Raw genomic sequence first — 26,125 nt, forward strand, 5'->3', positions numbered from 1 at the left:
GTGTCCTAAGGTTTGAGAAAAGTTCAAGAGAGGTTATTTCTTGGTTCTGGGAATGGCTGGAACATCTTTCCCACGTAAATTTCAGCTGCCAAAAGCCTTCACAGGAATACCGTGTGATAGGACACACCCGTTCCTGCAGGGTCTGGGTACTGTGCTGGTGCAGGGGGTGCTGAGTCCTCGTGGGGCTTGTCCTTGAACAAGGGAAACTTAGGTGTGCCTGGAGCCTGGATCTCACCTGGCAGGGGAGGGGAGTGGAGGGGAGCGACCGAAGGCAGGGCAGGGTGGGTAGAAGATGGGGACAGCTTAGAGAGCCTTGAAGAGATCAGTCTGGGGAGTCAGAGTGAGATTTTCCCAAGCAGGGATTTTCGATTTTCTTCCATCCGCCAGTGTTTCTCAACGTGTTTCAGAACCATCTGGGAGGGGGGGCTACTTAAAGCACAGATTGCCGGACCTCGCTCCCAGAATTTCCGTGCAGGCGCTGGAGAATGCATATTTCTAAGAAGTTTCAAAGCGATGCCGCTGCTGTAGGTGTGGGGCCCACCCTGTGGCATGTTATACTAAGGCGGTGACAATTTACAGTAACCTCATTTTCTCATTTAAAAAAATGGGTATAATAAGACTTTCTAGGTTGTTTTAAGGAATGAGTGCCTGGATTAATTCTATATTCTGTATGTCTTTTAATGTTATTTTACTTAAACTCTTTTTAATATTTATTAATTTTTTGAGACACAGAGACAGAGCGTGAGTGGGGGAGGGGCAGAGAGAGAGAGGGAGACACGGAATCTTTTTTTTTTTTTTTAATTTTTTGTAATGTGTATTTTTGAGAGAGAGAGACAGAGCATGAGCAGAGGAGGGACAGAGAGAGAGGGAGACACAGAATCCGAAGCAGGCTCCAGGCTCTGAGCCATCAGCACAGAGCCCGATGCAGGGCTCGAACTCACAAACCGCGAGATCTTGACCTGAGCCACTCGGGCACCCTGATATATTTTCTGTATCTAGATGCTGTGACACCTGCAGCCTCGCTGACCCACCGAGGCCCCCTCTCATTTCTAGAGATAGCAAGCAGCTGGCCTGCAGGCACATCTTGGATACACAGACCTGCCACTCCTCAGTCTGTACCCCTACCCGCCTCGCGTAGCTGGCTCCTGCAGTCAGGATATACGGTGCTCTGCCTTAAATCACCCAGGGCCACGTACTGGATACCTGGGGACCACCCTGATAGCCCTGAGCCCACCACCAGAATTATTCCAACTCCAGTCCTACACCTTTTCAGTTGGCTCACCTTGCCTCCTGTGAAAACCACAGTAAAGGCCATGGCCCACATTTTCTCTTTACTCTCTTTGCCCCCTGTCTGGCCTCGATGCTTCCTTGGGTGGCCCGGCATGGTTTGCTGTGCCTCCTGATTTCATTTTATTTTATTTTATTTTATTTTATTTTATTTTATTTTATTTTATTTTATTTTATTTTATTTTATTTTATTTTTTTTATTTTTATTTATTTTGCCTATTAACTTTATTAATTTAATTTTATTTGTATTAATTTTATTTTATTTTCATTTTATCTATCTTTATTTTATTTGCTTTAATTTATTTTCTTTACGTTTATTTATTTTTGAGAGAGAGAGAGAAAGCAGGGGAGGGGCAGAGAGAGAGGGAGAGAGGGAATCCCAAGCAGGCTCTGCACTGTCAGCCCAGATCCCGACGCAGGGCTCCATCCCGTGAACTGTGAGATCATGACCTGAGTCTAAATCAAGAGTTAGACGCTTAAACTGACTGAGCCACCCAGGCAGCCTATATTTATTTATTTATTCATTCTTTTGACCCTGGGATCAAGACCTGAGCTGAGATCAAGAGTCGGGCATTCAGGGGAACCTGCCTGGGTAGTTCAGTCGCTTGAGTGTCTGAGGTTGGCTCAGGTCAGGATCTCCTGGGTTCGTGAGTTCAAGCCCCTGCATCAGGCTCGCTGCTGTCAGCACAGAGCCCGCTTCGGATCCTCTGTCCCCCTCCCTTTGTCCCTCCCCCACTTGCACTCTCTCAAAAATAAAACAGTAAAAAAAAATAAGAGTGGGAGGCTTAATCAGCTGAGCCTCCCAGGTGCCCCTTTCCTGGGTACATTTTGAAACAGTAACACATTGCTTATGGCTGGAGCACTTATCAGAACGCCTCGTAGGCATCAGGCAAAAGGGAGGCAGGGAGGCATTTGGGGAAGGATGTCTAAGGACAGCGCGGATGATGAATGAGAGGTTAGGATGGTGGAGGTGTAGACGTCAGTTCTGAGCATCTGGTGGTAGTTCAGGGCGGAGCCCTACGGGGCTAAGCCTGGGACTGTGCAAATAGAAAGGGAGTGACAGAGGCTGTTCCACATTTCCTAAAGTATATTTGGCACCAGGAGGTACTGGTTACTTGGTGTGATGTGAGCATATTTTCATATTTTTTATGCAGTTGGGAAATGATGGGCTAGCTCACATTAAAGTATTTCATTTACTGCAGGCCTTCTCAGAACCTTTAATATTTTAATAAGACTCCATTAATGGAGAATATAGTGTTCAATGTTTTCCTTAATTGTCCACAGGACCTTTTTCTTCAGTGTCTTATGAGTCTGTTTTTTTGCATGGGAACACATTTTGAGAAATGCCACCGTGACCGAACAAGCTCACGTACAATGGCAATCAAGATTTTTTGTGGGTGGTGGTGTTCTCCTGAAGCTCATAAGTAGAACAATGCACAATTTTTAGACCAGCTTGCCAGGGTTCTGTTTTGCTGTAGTCTGTTGATGTAAAAAAAAATAAGAGGTAACTTGTACCCAGATGTCACCTACAGAGTGCTTGTCATCCTGTGGAGTGACTCATCCCCTGAAAATGGTAGTGTTCATTGTCTTGATAATGGATGATGTTCTGTCTTTCGTTTACAAAGATGAGGCCCAGAATACCAGGCTTCCTAAAAATAGCGTCACCCGTTAGCCCACCTCCCTTCCTGGAAGATTACCTTCCATTGGTCAGTCTTTAATGCTCTCTTGAAATGCTTCTGGAGTGATGGATGGAAGTCTCAGAGGAGTGGAAAATTGGGCTAAGTGACCTTCCTTGCTCCTTCCAACTCAATATCGATGAGTCTTTCAATAAAACATATTCTAGAATGTTCTTAAATGCTTTTGATCGTCATAAATAACTTTTATGGCCCCAAATTAAAAAAAAAAATTTAACGTTTATTTATTTTTGAGAGACAGAATAGAGACAGAGCACGAGCAGGGGAGGGGCAGAGAGAGAGGGAGACACAGAATCCAAAGCAGGCTCCAGGCTCTGACCTGTCAGCACAGAGCCCGACACGGGGCTCAAACTCATGAACTACAAAATCATGACCTGAGCCAGAGTCACTCTCAACCGACTGAGCCACCCAGGTGCGCCTGGCCCCAAATTTTTAAGAGCAGACTTGAGCAGAATTTGCCTCCAGCACAAGATACTTTCCTTCAGAGGACCAGGGTTTGTTGCTTTCTTATCAGCCGTGTAGGTACAATGTTTCTTATTGGTTATTTTAGTTTTCATGTAGTTGATGTGTGGGTAATTGCCATAGCTAGCTGTCCAGATGCCCTGAAACTCAGCTCTTTCTTTCAAGCAAAAAGTAGTAAAAAGTTTAAAGAAAATGTTCATATACGTGAAACTTATATTTGTATATCTGTATAATAACATGTATATTTTATGTGTGTTTATATGTGGCATATGCTATGTTATATATATGGTTTATATATATGGTATATGATATATATGGTGTGTGTGTGTGTATGCATTATTATTTTTTAACCAGAATATAGAGAATCAATGGGCATAATTATTTTTGTTTGTTTTTAGTCTTGTGGGATTGTGGTAATCATTTATAGAAGAATATGCTTAATGCTTAATGCTTGGTTTTTGTTATTTTGTTTCATTATCTACTATTTAATACATAGATTACCTATATTCTTATATGTTCTGAAACATTAAGAGAGCCATGAACCTACTGCACAAATTTAGAACCAAATCATGACCAGGACGCGTGGGTGGCTCAGTTAAGCGTCCGGTGTCGGCTCAGGTCATGATCTCATGGTTCGTGAGTTCCAGCCCTCCGTCGGGCTCTGTGCTGACGGCTCGGAGCCTGGAGCCTGCTTCAGATTCTGTGTCTCCCTCTCTCTCTGCCCACCCCCTGTTTATGCTTGTGCGCTTGCGCGCACTCCCTCTCTCTCTCTCTCTCTCAAAAATAAAAATAAACATCAAAAAAATTTAGAACCAAATCACTATCAATTATGCTGAAGTCACCTGTGTATCCCTCCAAATCCAGTGTCCCTTGTTTTCCTGGAAAGAACCACCACTTGAAATTTTGTGATTACAATCTTGGGTTCTTCCCAGTTTACTACATTTGTAGTTATCCCTTAACAATATGTTGTTGAGTGATGTTTGGTTTTGAGCTCTATGCGAATGGTATCATTTAAGTAATCTTGCTGTTGGTTATTTCCCCCATTCAACATTGTACCTCCAAGAATCATCCCTTGTTTGGGGTAAATTTTATTTCACTAATTATTACTGTATGATATGTCATTATGTGGCTATATCCCAATTTCTTTATTCTCTCTTAAGTTTTCATTTTAATTCCAGTTAGTTAACACACAGGGTTATATTAATTTCAGGTGCACAGAATATTGCTTCAACACTTGTGCACATCACCTGGTACTCATTTCGATAAGCATACTCCTTAATCGCCCCATCACCTACTTAACCCCTCCCCACCTCCCCTCTGGGACCCATCGGTTTGTTCTCTTTAATGAAGAGTCTGCTTCTTGATTTCTCTCTCTCTTTTTTCCCCCTTTGCTCATTTGTTTTGTTTCTTTTTTTCAACGTTTTTTATTTTAGTTTGTTTTTGGGACAGAGAGAGGCAGAGCATGAACGGGGGAGGGGCAGAGAGAGAGGGAGACACAGAATCGGAAACAGGCTCCAGGCTCCGAGCCATCAGCCCAGAGCCTGACGCGGGGCTCGAACTCACAGACCGTGAGATCGTGACCTGGCTGAAGTCGGACGCTTAACCGACTGCGCCACCCAGGCGCCCCTCATTTGTTTTGTTTCTTAAATGCCCCATATGAGTGAAATCACATGTCTTTCACTGACCGGCTTATTTCGCTTAGTGTTATACTAGCTCCATCCATGTCGTTGCAAATGGCATGATTTCATTCCTTTTTTATGGCTGAGTAATCTTCCATATGACTTCTTTATCCATTCGTCAGTCGATAGACACCTGGGCTGCTTCCGTATCATGGCTGTTACAAATAATGCCGCTATAAACATAGGAGGGCATTGTTCCCCTTTGAGTTAGTATTCGTGTATTCTTTGACACCCAGTAGTGAGATTGCTGGATCGTAACGTCATTCTATCTTTAACTTTTGGAGGGCCCTCCTTACTGTTTTCTGCAGTGGCTGCACCATTTTGCCTTCCCACCGACAGTGCACGAGGGTTCCTTTTTCTCCACATCCTCGCCAACACCTGTTGTTTCTTGTGGTGTTGACTTTAGCCGTTTGGCCGGTGTGAGGTGGTATCTCATGGTGGTTTTGATTTGTATTTTCCCTGAGGATGTGGGATGATGAGCATCTTTTCTTGTATCTCTTGGCCCATCTGTATGCTTTTGGAGAAATGTTCATGTCTTCTGCCCATTTTTTCATTGGATTATTTGCTTTCGGGGAGTTGAGTTTTATAAGTTCCTTATATATTTTGGATACTGACTCTAACAGATATGTCATTTGCAAATATCTTCTCCCATTCCACAGGTTGCCTTTTAGTCTTGTTGATTGTTTTCCTTCGCTGTGTAGAAGATTTTTATTAAGTCCTGACAGTTTATTTTTGCGTTTGTGTCCTTTGCCTCGGGAGACATATCTTCAAAGAAGTCTCTGCAACCAACGTCACACAAGTTATTGCCTGTGTTCTCCTTGAGGATTTTTATGGTTCATGACTCACATTTAGGTCTTTCATCCATTTCGAATTTGTTTTTGTGCATGGTGTAAGAAAGTGGACTTGTTCCATTCTTCTGCGTGTTGCTGTCCAGTTTTCCCAGCACCATTTGTTGAAGAGACTGTGTGTTTTTCCGTTCAGTATTCTTTCCTGCTTTGCCGATGATTAGTTGACCGTATGATTGTGGGTTATTTTCTATTCTCTTCCATTGACCTATGTGTCTGTTTTTGTGCCAGGACCATACTGTTTTGATTCCTACAGCTTTGAAATATAACTCGAAGTCTGGAATTGTGATGCCTCCAACTTTACGTTTCTTTTTCAAGATTTCTTTAGCTACTCAAAGACTTTTGTGGTCCTGCACAATTTGCTGTTGGTATGTTAAGTTTATTTTGAGAGAGAGAGCATGCACGTGAGCGCGGGAGGGACAGAGCGAGAAGGAGGGTAAAGAGAGAGAATCCCAAGCAGTCTCGTGCTGTCAGCACAGAGCCCAACGCAGGGCTCAAACCCACAAACCATGAGATCATGACCAGAGCCCAAATCAAGAGTTAGACGCTTAACCAATTGAGCCACCCAGACACCCTGCTGTTGGTGTTGTGATAGGGATTGCATGAAATGTGTAGATTGCTTTGGGTGGTATAGACATTTAAACAATATTTGTTCTCCCAGTCCATGGGCATGGAATGTTTTTCCATTTCTTTATGTCACCTGCAATTTCTTTCATCACTTTCTTGTTTTATAGTTTTCAGAGTACAGATCTTTCGCCTCTTTGGTTATGTTTATTCCTAGGTATTGTATTATTTTGGGTATATCTTTATTCTCTTTTTGATGGAGTTTTTTCCCCCTCATTTTTTAATTTTTGCAAAAAAAAAAATCTCACAAAAACAAAAAACTGCCAGGAATGTTTTAAAATATCTCCTGGTAAATGTGCAGGGGTTTCTGTAGGATAGTGTTTGTTTTGGAACGCAGGTTCCAACTCATTAGTGATAATGGAATCGATTTAGTGAGCATACTAGAAAATATTAGAGCGCATCAGACATAAAGGGAGTAAATATTCTGTACTGTTTTGTTAAAAGATGTTTGGGTACTGAGTTTCAGTCTTAAATGTACAAGATAATGACACATGGTTTTCTACAATGCTGTTAACAATTTATACTTACCGTAGTGCTTTGTAGAGATTCTCATTCCTCCGTATCATCACTATTTGGAATTGTCAGACATGCGTTTTCATCAAACTGGAAGATATAGAATGATATCTCTTTGTAGGTTTCATTTGCATAGTCCTGGTTCCTAACGAGGTTGGCCGTGTTTTTATATATTTGTTAATCATTAGAATTTTCTCATTTAAGCAGTGCCAGTCTTCAGCCTGTTACACTGTAGAGTTGATTTATTTTTTTTTTTAATTGACTTTTGGGAGTTCCTGATACAACCTGAATTTTAATACTTCAGCAGTTACATACTTTTTTACATATATCTTTCTCCATTTTCTGACTTTCTTTTTAGATATTTTTCTCATCTACTGTAACAAGTTAGTTTTCATGTAAATATATTTATTATTCTTTTCTTTTATGGCTGATCTTTTTTTCTCAAAGTGTCATTCCATGGTCAGAAATACAAGATATGCCATATGTGTTTTCCCAGAAGTTTTAACGTCTTGCCTTTTAAGTTTAAGTCTTTAATTCGTTGGGACTTGGCGTTTATGCATGGTGTTGGGTAGAACTCTCTTTTCTTTCTTTTTTTTGGGCGGGGGGGGGGATATGCAGTTGACCCAGCACTACATATTGAATAACACCCCTTTTCCACAATCTGGGATAACACCTCTATCTATCATTTTGTGTGTGTGAGTCTATTCCCCAACATTGTCTTCTGTTCTCATGTTCAGTGTGAACACTGATAGAATCAATACTATCTTAATTACTCTGACTTGAGTAAGTTTCAGCGTCTGGTAGTGAAGTTCCTCCAACTTATTCTTCCTACAGATATTCGTGTTTTTTTCTTACATCTTGCATTCCTTATAAGTTTAAGATTTAGCTCATTAACTCAGTTTTAAGTTAATATTGAAACTTTTTTATTAGGGTTGCATCGGCATAAAGAGAACTGATATCTTTACAAAGTTAATTCTTTCCATAAATATAGTATGTCTCTCCATTTGTCTTTTTAATGTCTTTTACTAATTCTTTTTCTATAAGCTATCGCCAGTCTCTTATTAAATGTATTCTATATTTGTTCCATGTTAAATGATTTTTAAAATTAGTTTTTCTTAGTATTTGCTGACTATATTGATTTTGTTATATTGCTTTTATAGCCAGCTATCATTGGAAACTTAGATTATTTTAAATAACTTATTTTTTTTAACATTTTTATTTTTGAGAGACAGAGCACGAGCCAGGGAGGAGCAAAGAGAGAGGGAGACACAGAATCTGAAGCAGGCTCCAGGCTCCATCTAAGCTGTCAGCACAGAGCCTGCTGGGGGGCTCAAACCCACGAATTGTGAGATCATGACTTGAGCTGAAGTCAGACGCATAACTGACTGAGCCATCCAGGCACCCCAGTTATTTTCTATAACTTCTATAGGTTATATTAGTTTAGGTTCTTTCTCTTTAGTTTTTAAATCTTCTATTTTAGTTGCTTACTTATAAGCTGGGTAGAAAGCGATAGTGGGCATTTTTGTCTTATTCTTCAACTTCAAAGGGAATATTTTTAACATGTTCCCATTAAGAATAATGTTTTATAGGTATGTTTGAAAATACAAACATAAGGATTTTCCTTAACATTTTTAAAATTTTTTCATGAATAGGCATTGAATTTTATTAAATATTTTGTCTGCGTTGCCGGAGATAGTCATGGTTTATCATTTCACCTGTCAGCGTGAAGAATTACACTTGCAGATTTCTAGTGTTAAAGCACTCCTGGGACAACTAGCTGACTCAGTCAATGGAGCATGTAAATCTTGGTCTTGGGGTTGTGAGTTCGAGCCCCACGATGGATATAGAGATTACTTAAAATCTTAGAAGAGCCTGGGTGGCTCAGTCGGTTAAGCGTCCGACTTCAGCTCAGGTCATGATCTCATGGTTTGTGAGTTTGAGCCCCATGTTGGGTTCTGTGCTGACAGCTTCAGATCCTTTGTGTCCCTCTCTCTGCCCCTCCCCCGCTCACAAGTGCACTCTCTTGCTCTCTTTCTCTCTTTTTCTCAAAAATAAACAAACATTAAAAAACCCACAAAAGTAAAGTCTTAAAAACCCACAAAAACCACTCATGCAGTCTAGCAATTTATCTGATTTGCTCATAATGTGCTAATTAATTTTGTTTAGGGTATTTGTATCATTGTTAATATACAGAACCAGTCTATGATTGATTTTCTTTGCACATCCTTGTGTAGTTTTTGTAACACGTTATATATTTGTCTCTTAGAATGAGCTGCGGGTGTAGCTTCTTTTTTTATTCTTTTGAAGTTTGTGCAAGTTTGGAAAGAAGCATTTCTTGGAAATTTTCTTGCTAAACACCTGGGTCCTCTTTTTCCGTCGTGGAAAGATATTTAATTGCTGCTTTAATGTTTTTTAAATGTTTATAGGACTATTCAGGCATCCAATTAATTCTTTTTTTTAGTGTTTATTATTTTTGAGAGAGAGAGACAGAGTGTGAGTAGAGAAGGGGCAGAGAGAGAGACGGGAGACACAGAATCCGAAGCAGGCTCCAGGCTCTGAGCTGTCAGCACAGAGCCCACCTCGAGGCTTGAACTCAGGAATAGCGAGATCATGACCTGAGCCAAATTTGCACTCTTAACCGACTGAGCCACCCAGGCGCCCCTGGCATCCTATTTATCCTTGAGTCAGTTTGTGCTTGCTTTATTTTTCTAGCTATTCGGCCATTTTGTCTGTTTTCAAATAAAACTGTTCATCACTTTCATTTATTGTTTTCATCTCTACGGTATCACAAACCTCGAGATCATGATCTCAGCCGAAATCAAGAGTAGTACGCTTGACTGACTGAGCCATCCCGGCATCCCAAGTTTCTGTATTTTTTTTAAAGTATCACTTTGCTGACAAGTCGATATGCAGTATTTTAATTGTTTTTCAATTCCAAATATTTAAAAAATTCTAACACCTTCATTTTGACCTATGAGCTATTTAGAATTGTTTTGAAGTTTCCAAATCTTGTTTTGTTGTTGTTGCTTTTTAATTTTAACTTTTTAGTTAATGATTTCAAACTAAATTGCACCGGGGTCAGAAAACATCATCTGCAAGGCATCTGTTTCTTTGGGGTTGATCGAGAAGAGCTTTATAGGCTAGTAAGTGGTTAATTTTTGGAAATGAATTCTTGTGTGCATGAGAAGAATTTATATTCTATAGTGATGATATTCAGGGTTCCATGTATGTCTGTCAAATAAATCGTGTTGACTTAGGTTTTTCAAATCCTCTGTATCTTGATTAACTTTTTTTCTGCCTTACCTCTCATTAATTAAAAGGGAAATGCTGACATATCAATTATGGTAGATTTTTTAAAGGCTTCCCTGAAGTTCTGTCAGTTTTGATTTATATACTTTGTGATTCTAAACAGGTACATCCAAGTTTCAAATTCTCATAGCCCCTAGATGAGGTAGACTTTTATCATTATATTGCGATCCTCTCTCCCTTTTAATGTCGTTTTTTGTTTTTTCTGTATTTTATTTTATTTTATTTTATTTTATTTTATTTTATTTATTTTTTGCCTCAAAGTCTATTTTGACCAACATTATTATAATGTTAATTGGAAATAGCCTGGTATGTTTTTTTTTCCCTGTTTTTCTCTTTAATCTTCCTGATTGTTTATGTTTTAGATACAGTTCTTAGTTTTTAAAAATCTAGCTTTATGCTAATTCTCTTTATTATTTATTTTTATGCTGAACATGTTTAGTGTTTGACTGGCGTGTTTAGGCCTTTTTAAAAAATGTTTATTTTTGAGAGAGAGACAAAGAGAGTACCAACCTGGGAGGGACAGAGAGGAGGGTGGGGAGAGAGGGTGCATGCAGGCACAAGTGAGGGAGGGGCAGAGAGAGAGGACAGAAGATCCAAAGGGGGCTCCACGAAGACAGCAAAAAGCTGGATGTGGACTCTCAGGAACCCCGAGATCATGACCTGAGCCAAAGGCAGACGCTCAACCAACTGAGCCACCCAGGCGCCCCCAGGAGCTGAGAATACTTAACTCCCCTCCCTCATTCACCTCATCCTCCCTCATTGACTTCTGCTATTGTCTATTATCTCGATTTTCTTTTAAGAAATTATTTTTTACTTTAAAAATTTGCACAAAGTAAACCTCACGTTTTTGTTACGGTTCTTTGAGTTTTAACACACAGGGATTTGTGTGACCACCAGCACAAACGGGATACGGGGCAACCCATCACCTTAAAAAATTCCCATTGGAGGGGCACCTGCGTGGCTCTGTCGATTGAGCATCTGACTCTTGATTTCGGCTCAGGGCGTGATCCCAGGGTTGTGGGATCAAGTTCTGTGTCAGGCTCCATGCTGAGCAGAAGATTCTCTCTCCCTCCCTCCCCTGCTCGCACGCTGTAGGTTTTTTGGCATTTTCTACATAGACAATAATGTCATCTGTAAATAGGGATATTTTAATTTGTTCCTTTCAGATCTCTTTGGTTTATGTTTACTTTTCTGGCCTTACTGCACTGACTCAGACGCGTAGCACTATGTTGAATGAATGTCGAGTACAGACATACTGGCCTTGTTCTTGGTCTTCGGAAGTCAAGCATCTCATCTTTCACCACTAACTATAACGTTAACTGTAGGATATTGTTTCTGTTTTGTTTTGTTTTGTTTTACACATGTTATTTAAGTTGAGGACATTCCCTTCTATTGTTAGCTTTCTGAGAGTTTTCACCAAGAATGGTTTTTTTTTTTTTTTAATTTTTTTTTTCCCAACATTTTTATTTATTTTTGGGACAGAGAGAGACAGAGCATGAACGGGGGAGGGGCAGAGAGAGAGGGAGACACAGAATCGGAAGCAGGCTCCAGGCTCCGAGCCATCAGCCCAGAGCCCGACGCGGGGCTCGAACTCACGGACTGCGAGATCGTGACCTGGCTGAAGTCGGCCGCTTAACCGACTACGCCACCCAGGCGCCCCACTTTTTTTTTTTTTGAATAATTAGTCCATCATATACAAGTTGTCAAATTTACATGTGTAACGTTGTTCAAAGACATTTTGAAATTTACAGTGTTCTGTAGTGATATTTCCTGTTTCACTCCTACTATTGGTGATTTGTCTTTTTCTTTCTTTTCAGTCATGCTACAGTGTATTTCAATTGTCCTTAGTTTTTTAAAGGACCCGATCTTTCTTTCATTGATTTTTCTCTATGATTATTTTTTTGTTTTAAATTCACTCATTTCTGCCCTTATCTTTGTGATGTCCTTCCTTTGGATTTATTTTAACTCACTTTTTATAGGTGTTGCAGTAGGAACTTATATTTTCATTTGAGAATGTTTCTTTTTCTAATGTGTGGATTTTAGTGCTACCGGTTTCCCTCTTTAGCACTGCTTTGGCTGCATCCAACATTTTGATACATGGTATTTTCATTTTTATTCAGGTCAGTATTTTTTATTTATTTCTTTTGAGGCTTTCTCTTTGGCCCATGGATTATTTAGAGGTGTTTCATTTAGTGTCCAAGTATTTGAACTTTCCAATATTTTCTTCTTATCTTTCTGTTACTGATTTCTATTTTGACATCTTCTGTGGTCGGATAATGCATTGTCTGTGATTTCATTTATTTCAAGTTAATTGAGGTTTGTTTTATGACCCCAGATGTTGTATGTTGTGTATGTCCCATGAGCCCTGGAAAAAGTATTTGTCTGCTGATGTTGAATGCAGTGTTCTAGAAATGTCAGTTAAAATCTATTGGTTAATGGAGTTATTGTGTCCTTACTTATTCTTCCTAATTTTATATATCTAGTTGGTCTATCAATAATTGAGAGAGGAAGTATTGATGTCTCCAGTTACGAATGTGGATTTGTCTATGTGTCCTTTTAGTTCTATAAGTTTCTGCTTTATGTATTTTGCAGTATTGTTGTTTAGTTCATACACACTTGGGATTGCTGTGTCTTCCTATTCGACTGATCTTTTATGAATATATGATTCTCCTTTCTGTCGCTAGTCATTTTCTCTGTCTTAGAAGCCTACTTCATATGTTAATATGGGTACTCCTGCTTGCTTTTGACTAATATTTATGTAGTATATTTTTCTACAATTTTACTTTCAACCTACTTATATAATTATATTTGAAGTGAGATTCTCATTCGACTCAGGTCACGATCTCACCTTCCCAAGTTCGAGCTCCATGTGGGACTCTGCTGACAGCTCAGAGCCTGGAGCCTGCTTCAGATTCTGTGTCTTTGTCTCTACCCCTCCCCTACTTGCACTCTGTCTCTCAAAAATGAATAAACGTTAAAAAAGAAAATAGTCCTTTGAAGTGAGATTCTCTTAGACAACATTTTTAACCTACTCTCAATCTCTATTAACTGGTATATTTACACCATTTACATTTAACATAAGTATGGCTGGTTTAGGGCTTACGTCCACTATTTTTTATTTTATGTTTGGTTTTTCTGTTTTTCGTTGTTTTGTTTTGTCTTTCCTTCTGGGTTAGGTTACATTTTGATTTCTCTATAACATGTTTGAGTGTATCTTCTTATGTAGCTTTTTTAGCCTTGGCTCTGGTTATTACATATACATAGCTTATCACAGCATACTAGTATCTTTATTTTACCAGTTTCAGTGAAATCTAGAACCTTTACTTCCCTCTATGTCCCTTTACCCTCTTCCAAATAAAGTATAATTGTATTAAATATTTCCTTTACATACATATAGAGCCATATACACAATGTTATAATTTTTTTGCTTCAACCATTAATATAGGAAACTCAAGGGGAGAAAGAAGACTATTTTATTTACTATTTTTGACCACCAGGTTCTTTTTTCGTTCCTGATACTTGAAGGTTATTTCTTTTACCATTTCTTTTTCTTTGTTTAGAACTTCCCTTAGCAGTTCTTTAAGAGGAGCCTGCTGATGACACGTTTTGTTAGTTTTCTTTTATCTGAGAACATCCTGATGTTTTTCCATTCCTGAAGGATATTTTAATTGGATATAGGATTGTAGGTTATTGTATTGTATAGTTGTAGGATATAGGATTGTAGGTTATTGTATTGTATAGTTGTAGGATATAGGATTGTAGGTTATTGTATACCTATACAATATACCTATTGTATACCTATACAATAGGATTGTATACCTATTGTATAGGTATTGTATAGTTATTTTCTTTCAGTACTTGGAAAATGGTGTGCCACATCCCTCTGTCCTCTGTAGTCTCTCATCAGAAATCTTCTGTAATTTGAGTTGTTTCCCCTCCATTAGTAAGGTATCATTTTTGTCTCACTGTTATCGAGTCTTTGTCTTTAGTTTTCAGAAATTTGACTATGAGTCTTGGTGAGGACTTCCTTGTGTTTATCCTGTTTGTATGCGCTCAGCTTCTTGAATATTACATCTTTTGCCAAATTGGGGCAGTTTTCAGCCATCATACCTTTGAGTATTTTTTCAGCCCCCTTCTTTTCCCTCTTCTGGGACTCTGATGACATAAACATTTAATCTTCCACTATAGTTCCACAGGTCCCTAATGCTTTGGTTTGGGTCGTTTGTTCTATCTTTGTTCTGTTGTTTAGACTGGGAAATTTCTCTTGTGCTTTCTTGCAGTTCACAGATTTTTCCTCTGCTTTCTCCATTCGACAGTTGAACCCATCCACCAGGAATTTTTTGGGGGGAGGGGGCGGTTATTTTTGAGAGAGACAGAGTACAGAGAGAGAGGGAGACACAGAATCGGAAACAGGCTCCAGGCTCCGAGCTGTCAGCACAGAGCCCGACACGGGGCTCGAACCCACAAAACATGAGATCCTGACCTGAGCCAAAGTCAGACCCCCAAACGAGTGAGCCATCAAGGCACCCCCCCCCCCATCTACCAGGATTTTTAACTTAGATTATTACAGTTTTCAACTTTAAAATTTTCTTCTTTTTTATATCTTCTGTTCTGAGGCTTTCTATATTTTTTTTATTCATTTCAAGCACGTTCATAAATGCTTAGCAAAGCATTTTCTTGGCGAATGCTTTAAAGTCTTTGTCAGATAATTCAAACGTCTCCGTCATCCTGCTCTTGGCATTCATTGATTGCCTTCATTCAAGTTGGGATCTTTCTGGTTCTTGATAGGGTATGCAATTTTTTTATTGATACTTGACTATTGTCTTCTATGATGAGATGCTGGGTTTTATTTAAATTTTCTCTTTTAGCCGACTTCCTCTGATCTCATTCTAGCAAGGGAAGGGAGAATTCTGCTTTGTTACTGCCAGGTGGAAATAGAAGTCCTGGTTCCCCCCTTGGCCGTCACTGGTTCCCACACCCCCAAGAGGGTGATGCCCCTCGTTACTGCTGGGTGAGAGTGGGAATTCTGGCTCCCCATTAGGCCTTCACTGATATCGCCCTGGCTGGGAGTGGCCCATTATTGCTCCCCCCTAGGCTTCCACTGTTGCCATCCAGAGGGTGGTTTTGTTACTGCCGGATGATGGTGAAAGTCTCGACTCCCCTGGGCCTCCCGTTACACCCCGTTCCCGGAGGAGGAGACAGAGGCTTTGTCAACACAAGGTGAGGGTGGATGTGTGGACCGCTCATATGGCTTCCATTGTTATAGCTGAGCAGTGACAAATGTCCCAGCTCCATACTCCAACGTCTCTGATGCTACACTGGCCGAGAGGAAGGGGAGGATTGGGTGCTTTGTTATAGCCAGGCAAGGGTGAAAGGCTAGGTGCCCTTCCCAGTGTTGGCTGGTGTGGATGGGGTAGGACAACGGTTTTTTCTTCTGTAGCATTTGGCTGGAGCGAGCAGTCGTTATCTATGAACATTTTCTATCTGGCTAGGCTGCCGCCTTCCTGATCCCCGGGCTACAGGGACCTGGCTTTTGTTGGACTTTTTATGTCTGCACTCGCTGGTATTTCCGTTCACAGCTTCAAGTGTGGAATATGTGAGGCAGAAGTCCCATATTTCACACCACGCCGTTCGTTGGGTCAGGCGGTCACTAGCCAGTCTACCTTCTGTCCACCTTGCAAAGTCTTGCGTTTTATACGGCAAGCCCCAAGGTTTTGCTTTTAGTTAGCGACGGGAAATAGGTGAAATGTGTTCCCTCCGTCTCCCCAGGAGTGGAAGTCCCGGCACTAATATTTCAGTGTATCATTAGTTCTTCAGTGTTTCATACATATGTTGCCATCTTTGACAGTTCTGGTCCTTGAAGTTCTTCAGGCTCTCGGTATATTGTGTTTTCTTCCTCTGTACCTTGAGTGTTGATCATCTGTTTTCATGGGAATTTGCAGTTTGTATGTGTGCGTGTGAGAGGGAGGGAGTGACCCCCAGAGAGACAAGATGACAGAGAACGCGCCCACCGGAGAGAAATCACTGACCGAACCTTATCTCTGAGATTCTCTAGACAATAAATTAGGAATGCTTTGCGCCATATAAGATTCGCATTCTCCCCTGATGTGGTGCAGGGGTTGCTAAGAGGTTGGGGGCACTTCGGCCCGTGTCCACGTTCTTTCTCCAGACGTGTTCATCTCGGGTTCAAGCTCCCCCACCCCCACTTTCTGGCAGGGGCGCCTAACGCTTGGTTGCCAGATCTGAATGGTGGCATTTGAGTTTATCACTAGGAATCCATGTTTTCTCCTTGTTTGCTGTTTATCGATCCCTGGTCAGATTTCTGTTACTTTTTCTTGCTTGTTTGGGGGAGGCCATGGGGTACAAGTTGGGGAACATGTTTAATTCTGTTACTTAAAAAAAAAAGTGTCTGGAACAGCAGAAATGGTTTTGCTGTCCTTCATCCCGGGTCGAGACGGTAATAGACTCTTCAGAGGATCTTACTTGCCAGAGTATTTAAGGTTCCCAGTAAATGCCAGTATGGTCTGTATTTTCTCTTGCTAGAAATGTCCGCTAATAATGTGTGTTCTTCTAGTCTCACCATGAGCAGAGGAAGTGGGGAATAAGTACGAGACTGTGTTCTTAATTTTTTCTTTTTTTTTTTCTTCACTGATATATTTCTCAATTTTCTCTTTAGGGCAGAAAAGACTGAAGTTCTGAGTGAAGACCTTCTTCAGGTAAGGTTGTCACAGGCCCCTTAGCATATAGACATGAAATATATCTTCCCGTTAAAACTGAGTCGTTCCCAGTGCCCGTTTAAACCGCTTACATTGCTCCTCATGCAGTCTGTTTAGACACAGCCTCTTTCCCTTTATGATATTACTTTGTTTTTTAAAAAATTTTTTTTTCAACGTTTATTTATTTTGGGGACAGAGAGAGACAGAGCATGAGCGGGGGAGGGGCAGAGAGAGAGGGAGACACAGAATCGGAAACAGGCTCCAGGCTCCGAGCCATCAGCCCAGAGCCCGACGCGGGGCTCGAACTCCCGGTCTGCGAGATCGTGACCTGGCTGAAGTCGGACGCTCAACCGACTGCGCCACCCAGGCGCCCCTACTTTGTTTTTTTTAATGTTTATTTAGGTGGGTTTTTTTTAGGTTTGGTTTTTTTTTTTTTTTTTTTTTTTTTTTTTTTTTTTTTTTTTTTTGAGAGAGAGAGAGAGACAGAGCGTGAGCGGGGGAGGGACAGAAAGAGAGGGAGACACAGAATCCAAAGCAGGCTCCAGGCTCTGAGCCATCAGCACAGAGCCCGATGCAGGGCTCGAGCTCATGACCTGAGCTAAAGTCGGAGGCTCAACCGACTGAGCCACCCAGGCACCCCTCTATATTACTTTAAATACCGGTTTAGGTAAGACTTTTCAGGAGACCTGGCTGTCATTTCACTGCGGGGTCACAGAGTCTCCTCGTCTGTGGATTGTCCCTCCCTCCCCCCAGCCCTGGTTCTCCAGCTCTGGGTGTTGAATCCCCAGCAGTGCTTGTCTCTGCACAGACACGGGGTAGGCTCTTCTCCCGCGGTTGCCCAGATGGATGGCCCTGCTTCTCCTGACCTTGCCCTCACCTGGTAACCCCGCCCGCTGCTCTGTGTGCAGGTGGAGAAACGCCTGGAGCTGGTGAAGCAAGTCTCCCACAGCACGCACAAGAAGCTCACCGCATGTCTCCAGGGCCAGCAAGGGGCCGAGGCTGACAAGCGCTCTGTAAGTACCCCCCACGCCCTGACCGCACCACCCCGGCAGCTTAAACCTGGCCATCGGAGGACAGGGGTCCCGCTCCTGGGGCGGGCGTGTTTGGTTACGCTGTCTTTCTACGGCCATTTCTGTGTCTGAGGGTTGACGTGTCCTGTGTTTCTGCCGTGTGGCAGCCCCTTCCCGCCCCTTCCTGCCCTGGAACCCTGCCTGAGGCATCCTTCCCCACCCTCAGCAGGCAAGACCCTGTCCCTCTGTCCCTCTCTTTGTTCTCCCCAGACGGGAGCAACCAGGGTGTGCTTGGGATTCCACGGTTAGGGAAGCTCTAAGCTGTCTTCTCTCTGCTTTGTGTCACTTACAGACTCCCTGTGCCTCCAGAGTATTTAAGATCCCATGGAAAAAAATCCCCCCTAGGGCACCTGTAAAGACCGTTGTGAAAATTATTTTCCCTATAATGAAAACTTCATTTTATTTGTTTGTTTTTAGAGTGTATTTATTTTGAGAGAGACAGAGACAGTGCGAGTGGTGAAGGGGCAGAAAGAGGGAGAAAGAGGGAATCCCAAGCAGGCCCCGTGCTGCCAGCACAGAGCCCGACGCGGGTTTCGAACTCCTGAAACCGTGAGATCATAACCTGAACCGAAACCAAGAGTTGGAGGCTTAACCGACTGAGCCACCTGGGCACGGCTTCCCTGTAAGGGAAGGCTACCGAAAGGTTAATAAAGGTTAATGAAACCTTGCAAGAGAGCCTGACAAATGAAGGTATCCTAATGTCTTTGTGGGTAAGCTGCATTAGTAACAAGAGGCATTGCCTATTGTGATCCTGTTGAATAGTCCTTGCTGGAACCAGTCGTCTCTGGCTTCCCTCCTGACCTCCTCCCTGCCCCCAACTCCACCAGAGATTAAGACAAATTCTTAGAGGTTCCATTGGCTTGATTTCAAGGACTCTGCCATCTGGGAGGTTTTGATCCTCCTTGAGTTTATGGTCAACATGCTTGGTGTCTTTCTGTCTCTGACGTGCAGTTACTGTTGACCTCTGCTTCCCAGGGGTCTTCCTGAGCCTCCCACCCCCAGCTTAAGCGGGCTCATGTTGAGTGACCGTCACGCGATGTGTCGGGATGCTCCATTCCGTCTCATGCTGCCATTCTAGAACGTTCCCTGTCAATCATTCCATCTTCTTCCCAGTGCTGGTGGCTTCTTTCTTAACATTCCCAGAAGGAATCACTTATGTGTGGTAGAAAGACAATGTTCACAGGGTTTGGGAAATATCTGTGGAAGTAATTCTGTGTGTGTCCAATGTTTTAGCAACGGGCACCCGAACCGTCTAAAGGGAGAGTCTGCAGGGGCGCCTAGGAGGCTCAGTCAATTAAGTGTCCGACTTCGGCTGAGGTCATGATCTCAAGGTTCGTGAGTTCAAGCCCCGTGTCGGGCTCTGTGCTGACAGCTCGGAGCCTGGAGCCTGCTTCACATTCTGTGTCTCCCTCTGTCTCTCTGCCCCTACCCCACTCAAGCTCAGGAGTAGCATCCAAATGTTACCACTAGGGGTTTGAAAGTGGCCTTTGGTGTTGGTAGGTTGATTCTTGCTAGACCTTTTTTTTTTTCTTCTCCCCTGGGATAAGATAAAATTGCCTAGACCTGTAGGGTTTTAATTGGACTGAGGGTCTTTGCAAACTGTATCAGTTAGGAGGCATTTGGCTCCCCACGTGTTCTAAAATATATTAATAGGAAATTTAAGATAGGGAGAGGCCACCAGGTTAGGGGATCATTGGCATTGAAAAGGTAAGTTTGATGGGGGAGGGAGACACTAGGTCACGGAGGGCCACACGGGGAAACACCAGGGTCAGACAGGACAGAGAGCGGCAAATGCATGCAAGAGTTGATCGTGCTTTCCCTTGGAAGGAATAGTTGAGGCAGGATAAAGAGGCTTAGAGTTGGCCGGATTGAGTAACTTCAGCAGGCTCTGGGGCACGGGGCTGTCTCTAATGTCTGGTGCCTGGCTCTGAGGTGGTTAGGGCAGGTGCACGGTGGCTTGGACAATGAGAGCCCCATAAACGAACGTGTTGGGGTGCAGCTGTGGGTTGGTCGGTTTTCATTTGAAAGGCACAGTCATGGGTGAATCGTTGACTGTCTCTGAGAACTGGCTACCCCGTGACTCCTGGGTGGCTCAGTCAGTTGAGCATCCAACTTTGTCTCATCTCACAGTTCGTGGGTTAGAGCCCCGTGTTGGTCTCCCTGCTGTCTGCACAGAGCTCACGTCAGAACCTCTGACCCCCTCTCTCTGCCCCTTTCCTGCTTGCACTCATTCTCTCTCTCAAAAATAAATAAACTGAGGGTGGCTCAGTTGGTTGAGCATCCGATTTTAGCTCGGGTCATGATCTCATGGTTCATAGGTTCGAGCCCCGCATCCGGGCTCTGTGCTGACAGCTCAGCGCCTGGAGCCTGCTTTGGATTCTGTGTCTCCCTCTCTCTCTGCCTCTTCCCTGCTTGTACTCTGCCTGCCTGCCTCTCTCTCTCTCTCTCTCTCTCTCTCTCTCTCTCAAAAATAAACATTAAAAAAAAATGATAATGGGGGCGCCTGGGTGGCTCAGTCGATTAAGCGTCTGACCTGAAACTCAGGTCATGATCTTGCTGTTCATGAATCCAAGCCCCTGTCAGGTTCTGTGCTGACAGCTCAGAGCCTGGAGCCTGCTTCAGATTCTATGTGTCCCTTTCTCTCTGGCCCTCCCTCACTTGTGCTCTGTCTCTCTCTGTCTCTCTGTCTCAAAAAATAAACATTTAAAAAAAAATCGGCTAACCCTGGCAGAGGTGGTCCCCCCAGGGTCATCAAGGCACCAGATGTCAAAGCCTCAGATTACAGCAAATACAAGACATAGTTAACACACTGATTAATTGTGACTTTTGCATAAAGGATCTTACTTATCACTTAATGAGATGTCTGAGGTACTGGGTCCTGAGGTATATTCATCAGCTTTGGGCCAGCATGTCTGCGATGTTCTTGTCCCTCCTAGTAGTTGTAACGTGGCTGCTGTGGCTCCAGGCATCACATCTTCATGTTAACCCCATCAGAGGCGGAACATGTGAGGGTGGTATAGAAGATCAACTATCTTTGCATGCTTGTTTCTGTTTTGTTTTTATTGGGGAAGAGAAAAGCCTTTCCCAAAATAATTTATTTTATGTTGCCCTAGCTGTAAGGGAGGCTAATGAGGGGAATATGTGTTGGTGAGAAATGGTGTTGCCATGGCTGGCCATGATTCGCTAGCTGGGACACAGGTGATGGGGCTGCTGTTGGCCGGGGAGGGGGGGGGCACACAGTGGCTGTTGTCAGGCCCTGAGGATTACAGTGATCACTATACAAATTGGACACCCCTCTGGTCGACCTGGAGGAAGTCTGTGCTCAATACGGGGGCATTGCTCAAATACGTATAGGTCAGTGATTCCACAGCATAAATTTCAAGCGTCTGATTTGGTCATTGATTTCTTGAGCTGATCAGTCTTCTCGCGTCCTCCTGGGACCGAATATATGATCTGGCAGGAAAGAAAGTCAAAGAGCTATTTTAAATATTGAACAGCCTCAGACCGGCCAGAAAAAAATGTCCAAGGCCGTGACTCAAATCCATTTTTCCAGTTTTTTTCTGAAGTAACACATCCAGGGGTTTAATAGGAGCCATGGCACTTGTTAATTGCCTCATACTGAAATATGTGCTCATTTCTCTGAGATTATTAGGTCAGGAGATGTGTCAAGATCCAAGGAACAGGCAAAAAGAAAAAGGGATTAAAAGTGAGAAACTTAACCGTGTCTCCCGTTCTCTATGCCCCTCCCCTGCTCATGCTCTGTGTCTCTCAAAAAATAAAACATTAAAAAAAATTTTTTTTTTAAAGAGGGGGGTGCCAGGGCGCCTGGGTGGCGCAGTCGGTTAAGCGTCTGACTTCAGCCAGGTCACGATCTCGCGGTCCGTGAGTTCGAGCCCCACGTCGGGCTCTGGGCTGATGGCTCGGAGCCTGGAGCCTGTTTCCGATTCTGTGTCTCCCTCTCTCTCTGCCCCTCCCCCGTTCTTGCTCTGTCTCTCTCTCTCCCAAAAATAAATAAACGTTGAAAAAAAATAAAAATAAAAAAAATAAAGAGGGGGGTGCCTGGGTAGTTCAGTCAGTTGAGCGTCCGACTTTAGCTCAGGTCATGATCTTGTGTTCATGGGTACGAGCCCCACGTCAGGCTCTGTGCTGACAGCTCAGAGCCTGGAGCCCACTTTGGATTCTACGTTTCCCTTTATGTCTGCCCCTCCCCTGCTCACGCTCTGTCTCTCCCTGTCTCTCAAAAAATAAAACATTAAAAAAAATTTTAAGTGAGAAACTTAAAAAAAAAAAATAGAAGAGAATGGGGAAGATTGGGAGTGAAGAAAGTAATGAGCTAACACCAAACGAGGAAGGTAGGTGTTCAGAGAGGGAGATGTAAATACAGAGAACAGACTGATGGAGGCCAGAGGGTAGGCGGTAGGGGGATGGGTGAAAGGGGTGGAGGGGAGAGGGAGGTCCAGGCTTCCAGTTATGGGATGAATAAGTCACAGGGATGACAGCCTGGGGAATAGTCAGTGGTGTGGTAGTATCATACAACGGTGACAGTGCGCATAGATAACGTGCATGGGTATAGGGTTGTCGAATCACTACATTATGCATCTGAAACTAATGTATCATCGTCTGCTATCTATACTTCTGTAAAAAGAGAGGAAGAGAGAGGGTCAAGAGATGGTCCTCAGGGAATAAGGCCAGCGGAAATGAGAGGTGGAGTCCTAGAGTCTCAGGATGGGAAGGGACTTTATCCTGGAAGGTGCACAGCTTTTTATTGGAGCCCATGGCAGTTTGTTGCTACTGGTCACTCTTTTTTTTTTTTTTAATGTTCGTTTATTTTGGGAGAGCAGGGGAGGGGCAAAGAGAGAGGAAATCCCAAGAAGGTTCCGTGCTGTTAGCACAGAGCCTGATGCAGGGCTTGATCTCACAACTGTGAGATCATGATCTGAGCTGAAACAAAGAGTTGGACGCTTAACTGACTGGGCCACCCAGGCACCCCCTTATTTGGCGCTTGTTTTTAAACAAGCTCACTAGTTGTGGGTTTTTTTGTTTTTTGTTGGTTTTGTTTTGTTTTTTGAGAGAGAACGAGAGCAAGTAGGGGAAGGGCAGAGAGAGAAAGGGAGACCCAGAATCCGAAGCAGGCTCCAGGCTCCGAGCTGTCGGCACAGAGCCCGACGCGGGGCTCGAACTCACGGGCTGCAAGATCATGACCTGAGCCGAAGTCGGACGCTCAACCAACTGAGCCACCCAGGCGCCCCCAAGCTCATTAGTTCTTAGCAGTTTAGTAGTTTCCAACACTCCAGCCTTACTGTATACCTGAAAGCCGGGGCTGGCTGTCACACGGGAGCAGACAGAGAAGTGGAGTTTGGTTGGCACTGTCTCAGTGACCCGAGCAGGATTATTCAGTGGGTACTGAGCTAAACCAGATTCCTTATGTGGGGTGGAGACTAGAGAAGATACGAATACCATTTTGCTTCCTTTAGTCCAGGCCAATAGCTGGTTAATTCATTGGTTCCTGAGACCGTCAGTATAATGAACATGATTGGTTTTTCATCGTCCTTGTGCTTCTATAGGGCATTCCCATTCAACAAGCACACTGTTAGGAGGAGTCCTTCTCCACCTTAATCACTAAATACTTGGAAAGGGCCACGTCTGCCACGTGAAGCCACACTTAATGGCTGCGTGCTGAGCAAACCCAGCAAGATCCCTGTTCTCTGGAGGCTCACAGTCTTGCAGCGAAGCAGCCATTCCGTGGAGTCAGTAATTAGGCGTCACTAGGAATTAAATAGTAGAGGGTTTCTGTGAGGAAGTGGCCTTTAAGGACAGCAGAAGGTAGTGGCACCAAAAGAGGTCAAGGTGCCTGTAGGACAGGGGATGACATGTGCAGAGTTTTCAGAGACAGCAAGGAGTCGGGGGCATTTTCGAGAAACACGAGGGGGTCGTAGAGTATGGATGATGACAAGGGGAGAGGCAGGAAATGGGACAGCGGGGACCCCATCTCACTGTGTAGGCATGGTAAGGATTTGGACTTGATCTCTAAGAGCAGTGGGGAGCCAGTGCTTTAATCAGGAGCGGCATGGTCTGATTTATTGGCAGTTGTGTGAAAAATGGGGCGGTGGCTATGGCGGGGCATATGGGGCAGGGGCCCCAGTTGTGTGGGGCAGGGGCTATGGTGGAAGTAAGAGAGAGAAATATGGCGGCGATCTTTGGGAGATACACCAGGATCAGGGAAGATGGAGAGAAATTGGCAGATGTGGTAGATACACCATGTAGAGCATCCGGGTCTTGAATGGACATGGGGGTTTGAAGAGTCAAGAGGGCTTTCGGGGTCTCTCTGGCTCGAGCGACTCTAGACTCCATAAGATTTGATGAGATCACTTAAGGAGATAGATGGCCTTGAGTCAAGAGCCCCAGGACCTGCAACATTCTAAGCCCTCACTGGAGGAGGATCTAGCAAAGAAAGGTGGAACAGTCAAGAATGGTACAGGAAAACCACCTCCTTGACTCCTAGACATTACCCTTTATCTTTCTCTTTCCACACCCAGACTTTCGGGAGGGCCCACTGTCTTCCTTCAGACAATTTCCACGTGCTTCAGCATTTGCCACCCTCGTCCAGGCGGGCAGGCATCATCTCTGGCCTGAACATAGCTGTTCCCGACGGGTCCCCCACTCTCCACTCCAAACCCATCCCCGTTATAATCCACTGTCTACAACAGAGATCAGACGATGCCACTGGCCTGCTTCTGTCCCGCCCAAAGATTCCCATTGTAGAATAACATTTGAGCTCCTCACCCTGACCCTTGGGCCCTAACGATACGCCTTCCCCTGCATCTCTGAGCTCAGCTCTCGTTCCCGCCCGCTGTCATCATTGTCCCAATGGCACTGACCCGTCGCAGAACACGGGTGTGCCCGCAACTTTTTTACTTTTCGATTCTCAGCTCAGGGGTTCTCAGCACCTAATGTGTTCGTTCCCTTCCTCCCCCAATCACATCACCTCATTTTATTTCCTTCATCGTGTGTAATATGATTATCTGAAGTCCTTAAGGTCGTTCCCCTCCACGGATACATGAGTTCCACGGGAGCAGGGATCTTGCCCATCCATCACGACCGCGTTTTTAATGCCTAGAACGGGGCCCGCCGCAGGGTAGGCAATGCTAAAAATACATCTGTGTCATGAATGGATGGCCCAGGAGTATTTTAGGCACAGGACCCGCCTGATATGTCAGCAAACCAGTTTGAATCTTTCCTTTTCTCTCCAGAAGCAAGTTAGCATCATGATCTTAAGCTCTGGAAACTGACCGCCTGAGCTTGAAGCCCAGGTCCGCTGCTTCCTGATTATGCCTGACCTTGGACAAGTCAGTTAGCTTTGTATATCTGTTGCCTTCTTCATTTGGTGAGAACAGTAACGAATTTCTACCCAATAGCGTTGTTTGGGAGCTCAGTGAGGTAATACACAGGAATGCCTAGCACAGTGCTTAACGTAAGTAAATATTCAAGAGGTGTAACCCACTGCCATTATTGGGGCCCCACCGTTCAGCTGAAATGACCATTGACAACTACTGAGCCCTGAGCAGCCCGTCTGGGCTGTGTCTTTTGGGGAGTGAACTTGGGAGTTGCCTGGGCTTGGAATCAGCAGTTTTCAGGACTAGAGGGTACGGGTGTGTATGTTGGGGAAACAGGGTGGATATTAGGATTAGACTTTTTGTCTCTTAGTCATTCTACAAAGTGTGTTGATTGTTCCTGAGATAATTTCAGAGGGAACAGTCATCTCAGAAAAGTCGATTTGATGACTTCCAGACCCTGGAACATTGTGGCTTCCCTAACCTTAATTCTTAAGGTTCTATCAGTCCTCTAGAATTGGGGGGAAGTTTATTTTAGTTTTTTGTAATGTTTATTTATTTTTGAGAGAGACAGACAGAGTGTGAGTGGGGGAGG

General features: G+C 43.5%; 1 protein-coding gene across 6 annotated transcripts in view; it reads left to right on the forward strand.

Moving 5' to 3' along the window:
- The window catches only part of ARHGAP44 (Rho GTPase activating protein 44), a 183,404-nt gene that overhangs the window by 81,024 nt on the left and 76,255 nt on the right, over nt 1-26,125 (forward strand). For 5 of the 6 annotated variants that reach the window (XM_023244132.2, XM_023244136.2, XM_023244131.2 and 2 more), the window contains exons 2-3: nt 17,090-17,129; nt 18,038-18,142. In XM_023244132.2, the coding sequence (XP_023099900.1) occupies nt 17,090-17,129; nt 18,038-18,142 (145 nt within the window). Of the gene's footprint in view, nt 1-17,089; nt 17,130-18,037; nt 18,143-26,125 lie in introns of those variants that run through there. The other variant, XM_023244135.2, reaches the window with a different exon arrangement.

The sequence above is a fragment of the Felis catus genome, chromosome E1 (assembly GCF_018350175.1).
Source record: "Felis catus isolate Fca126 chromosome E1, F.catus_Fca126_mat1.0, whole genome shotgun sequence".
Lineage (NCBI taxonomy): Eukaryota > Metazoa > Chordata > Mammalia > Carnivora > Felidae > Felis > Felis catus.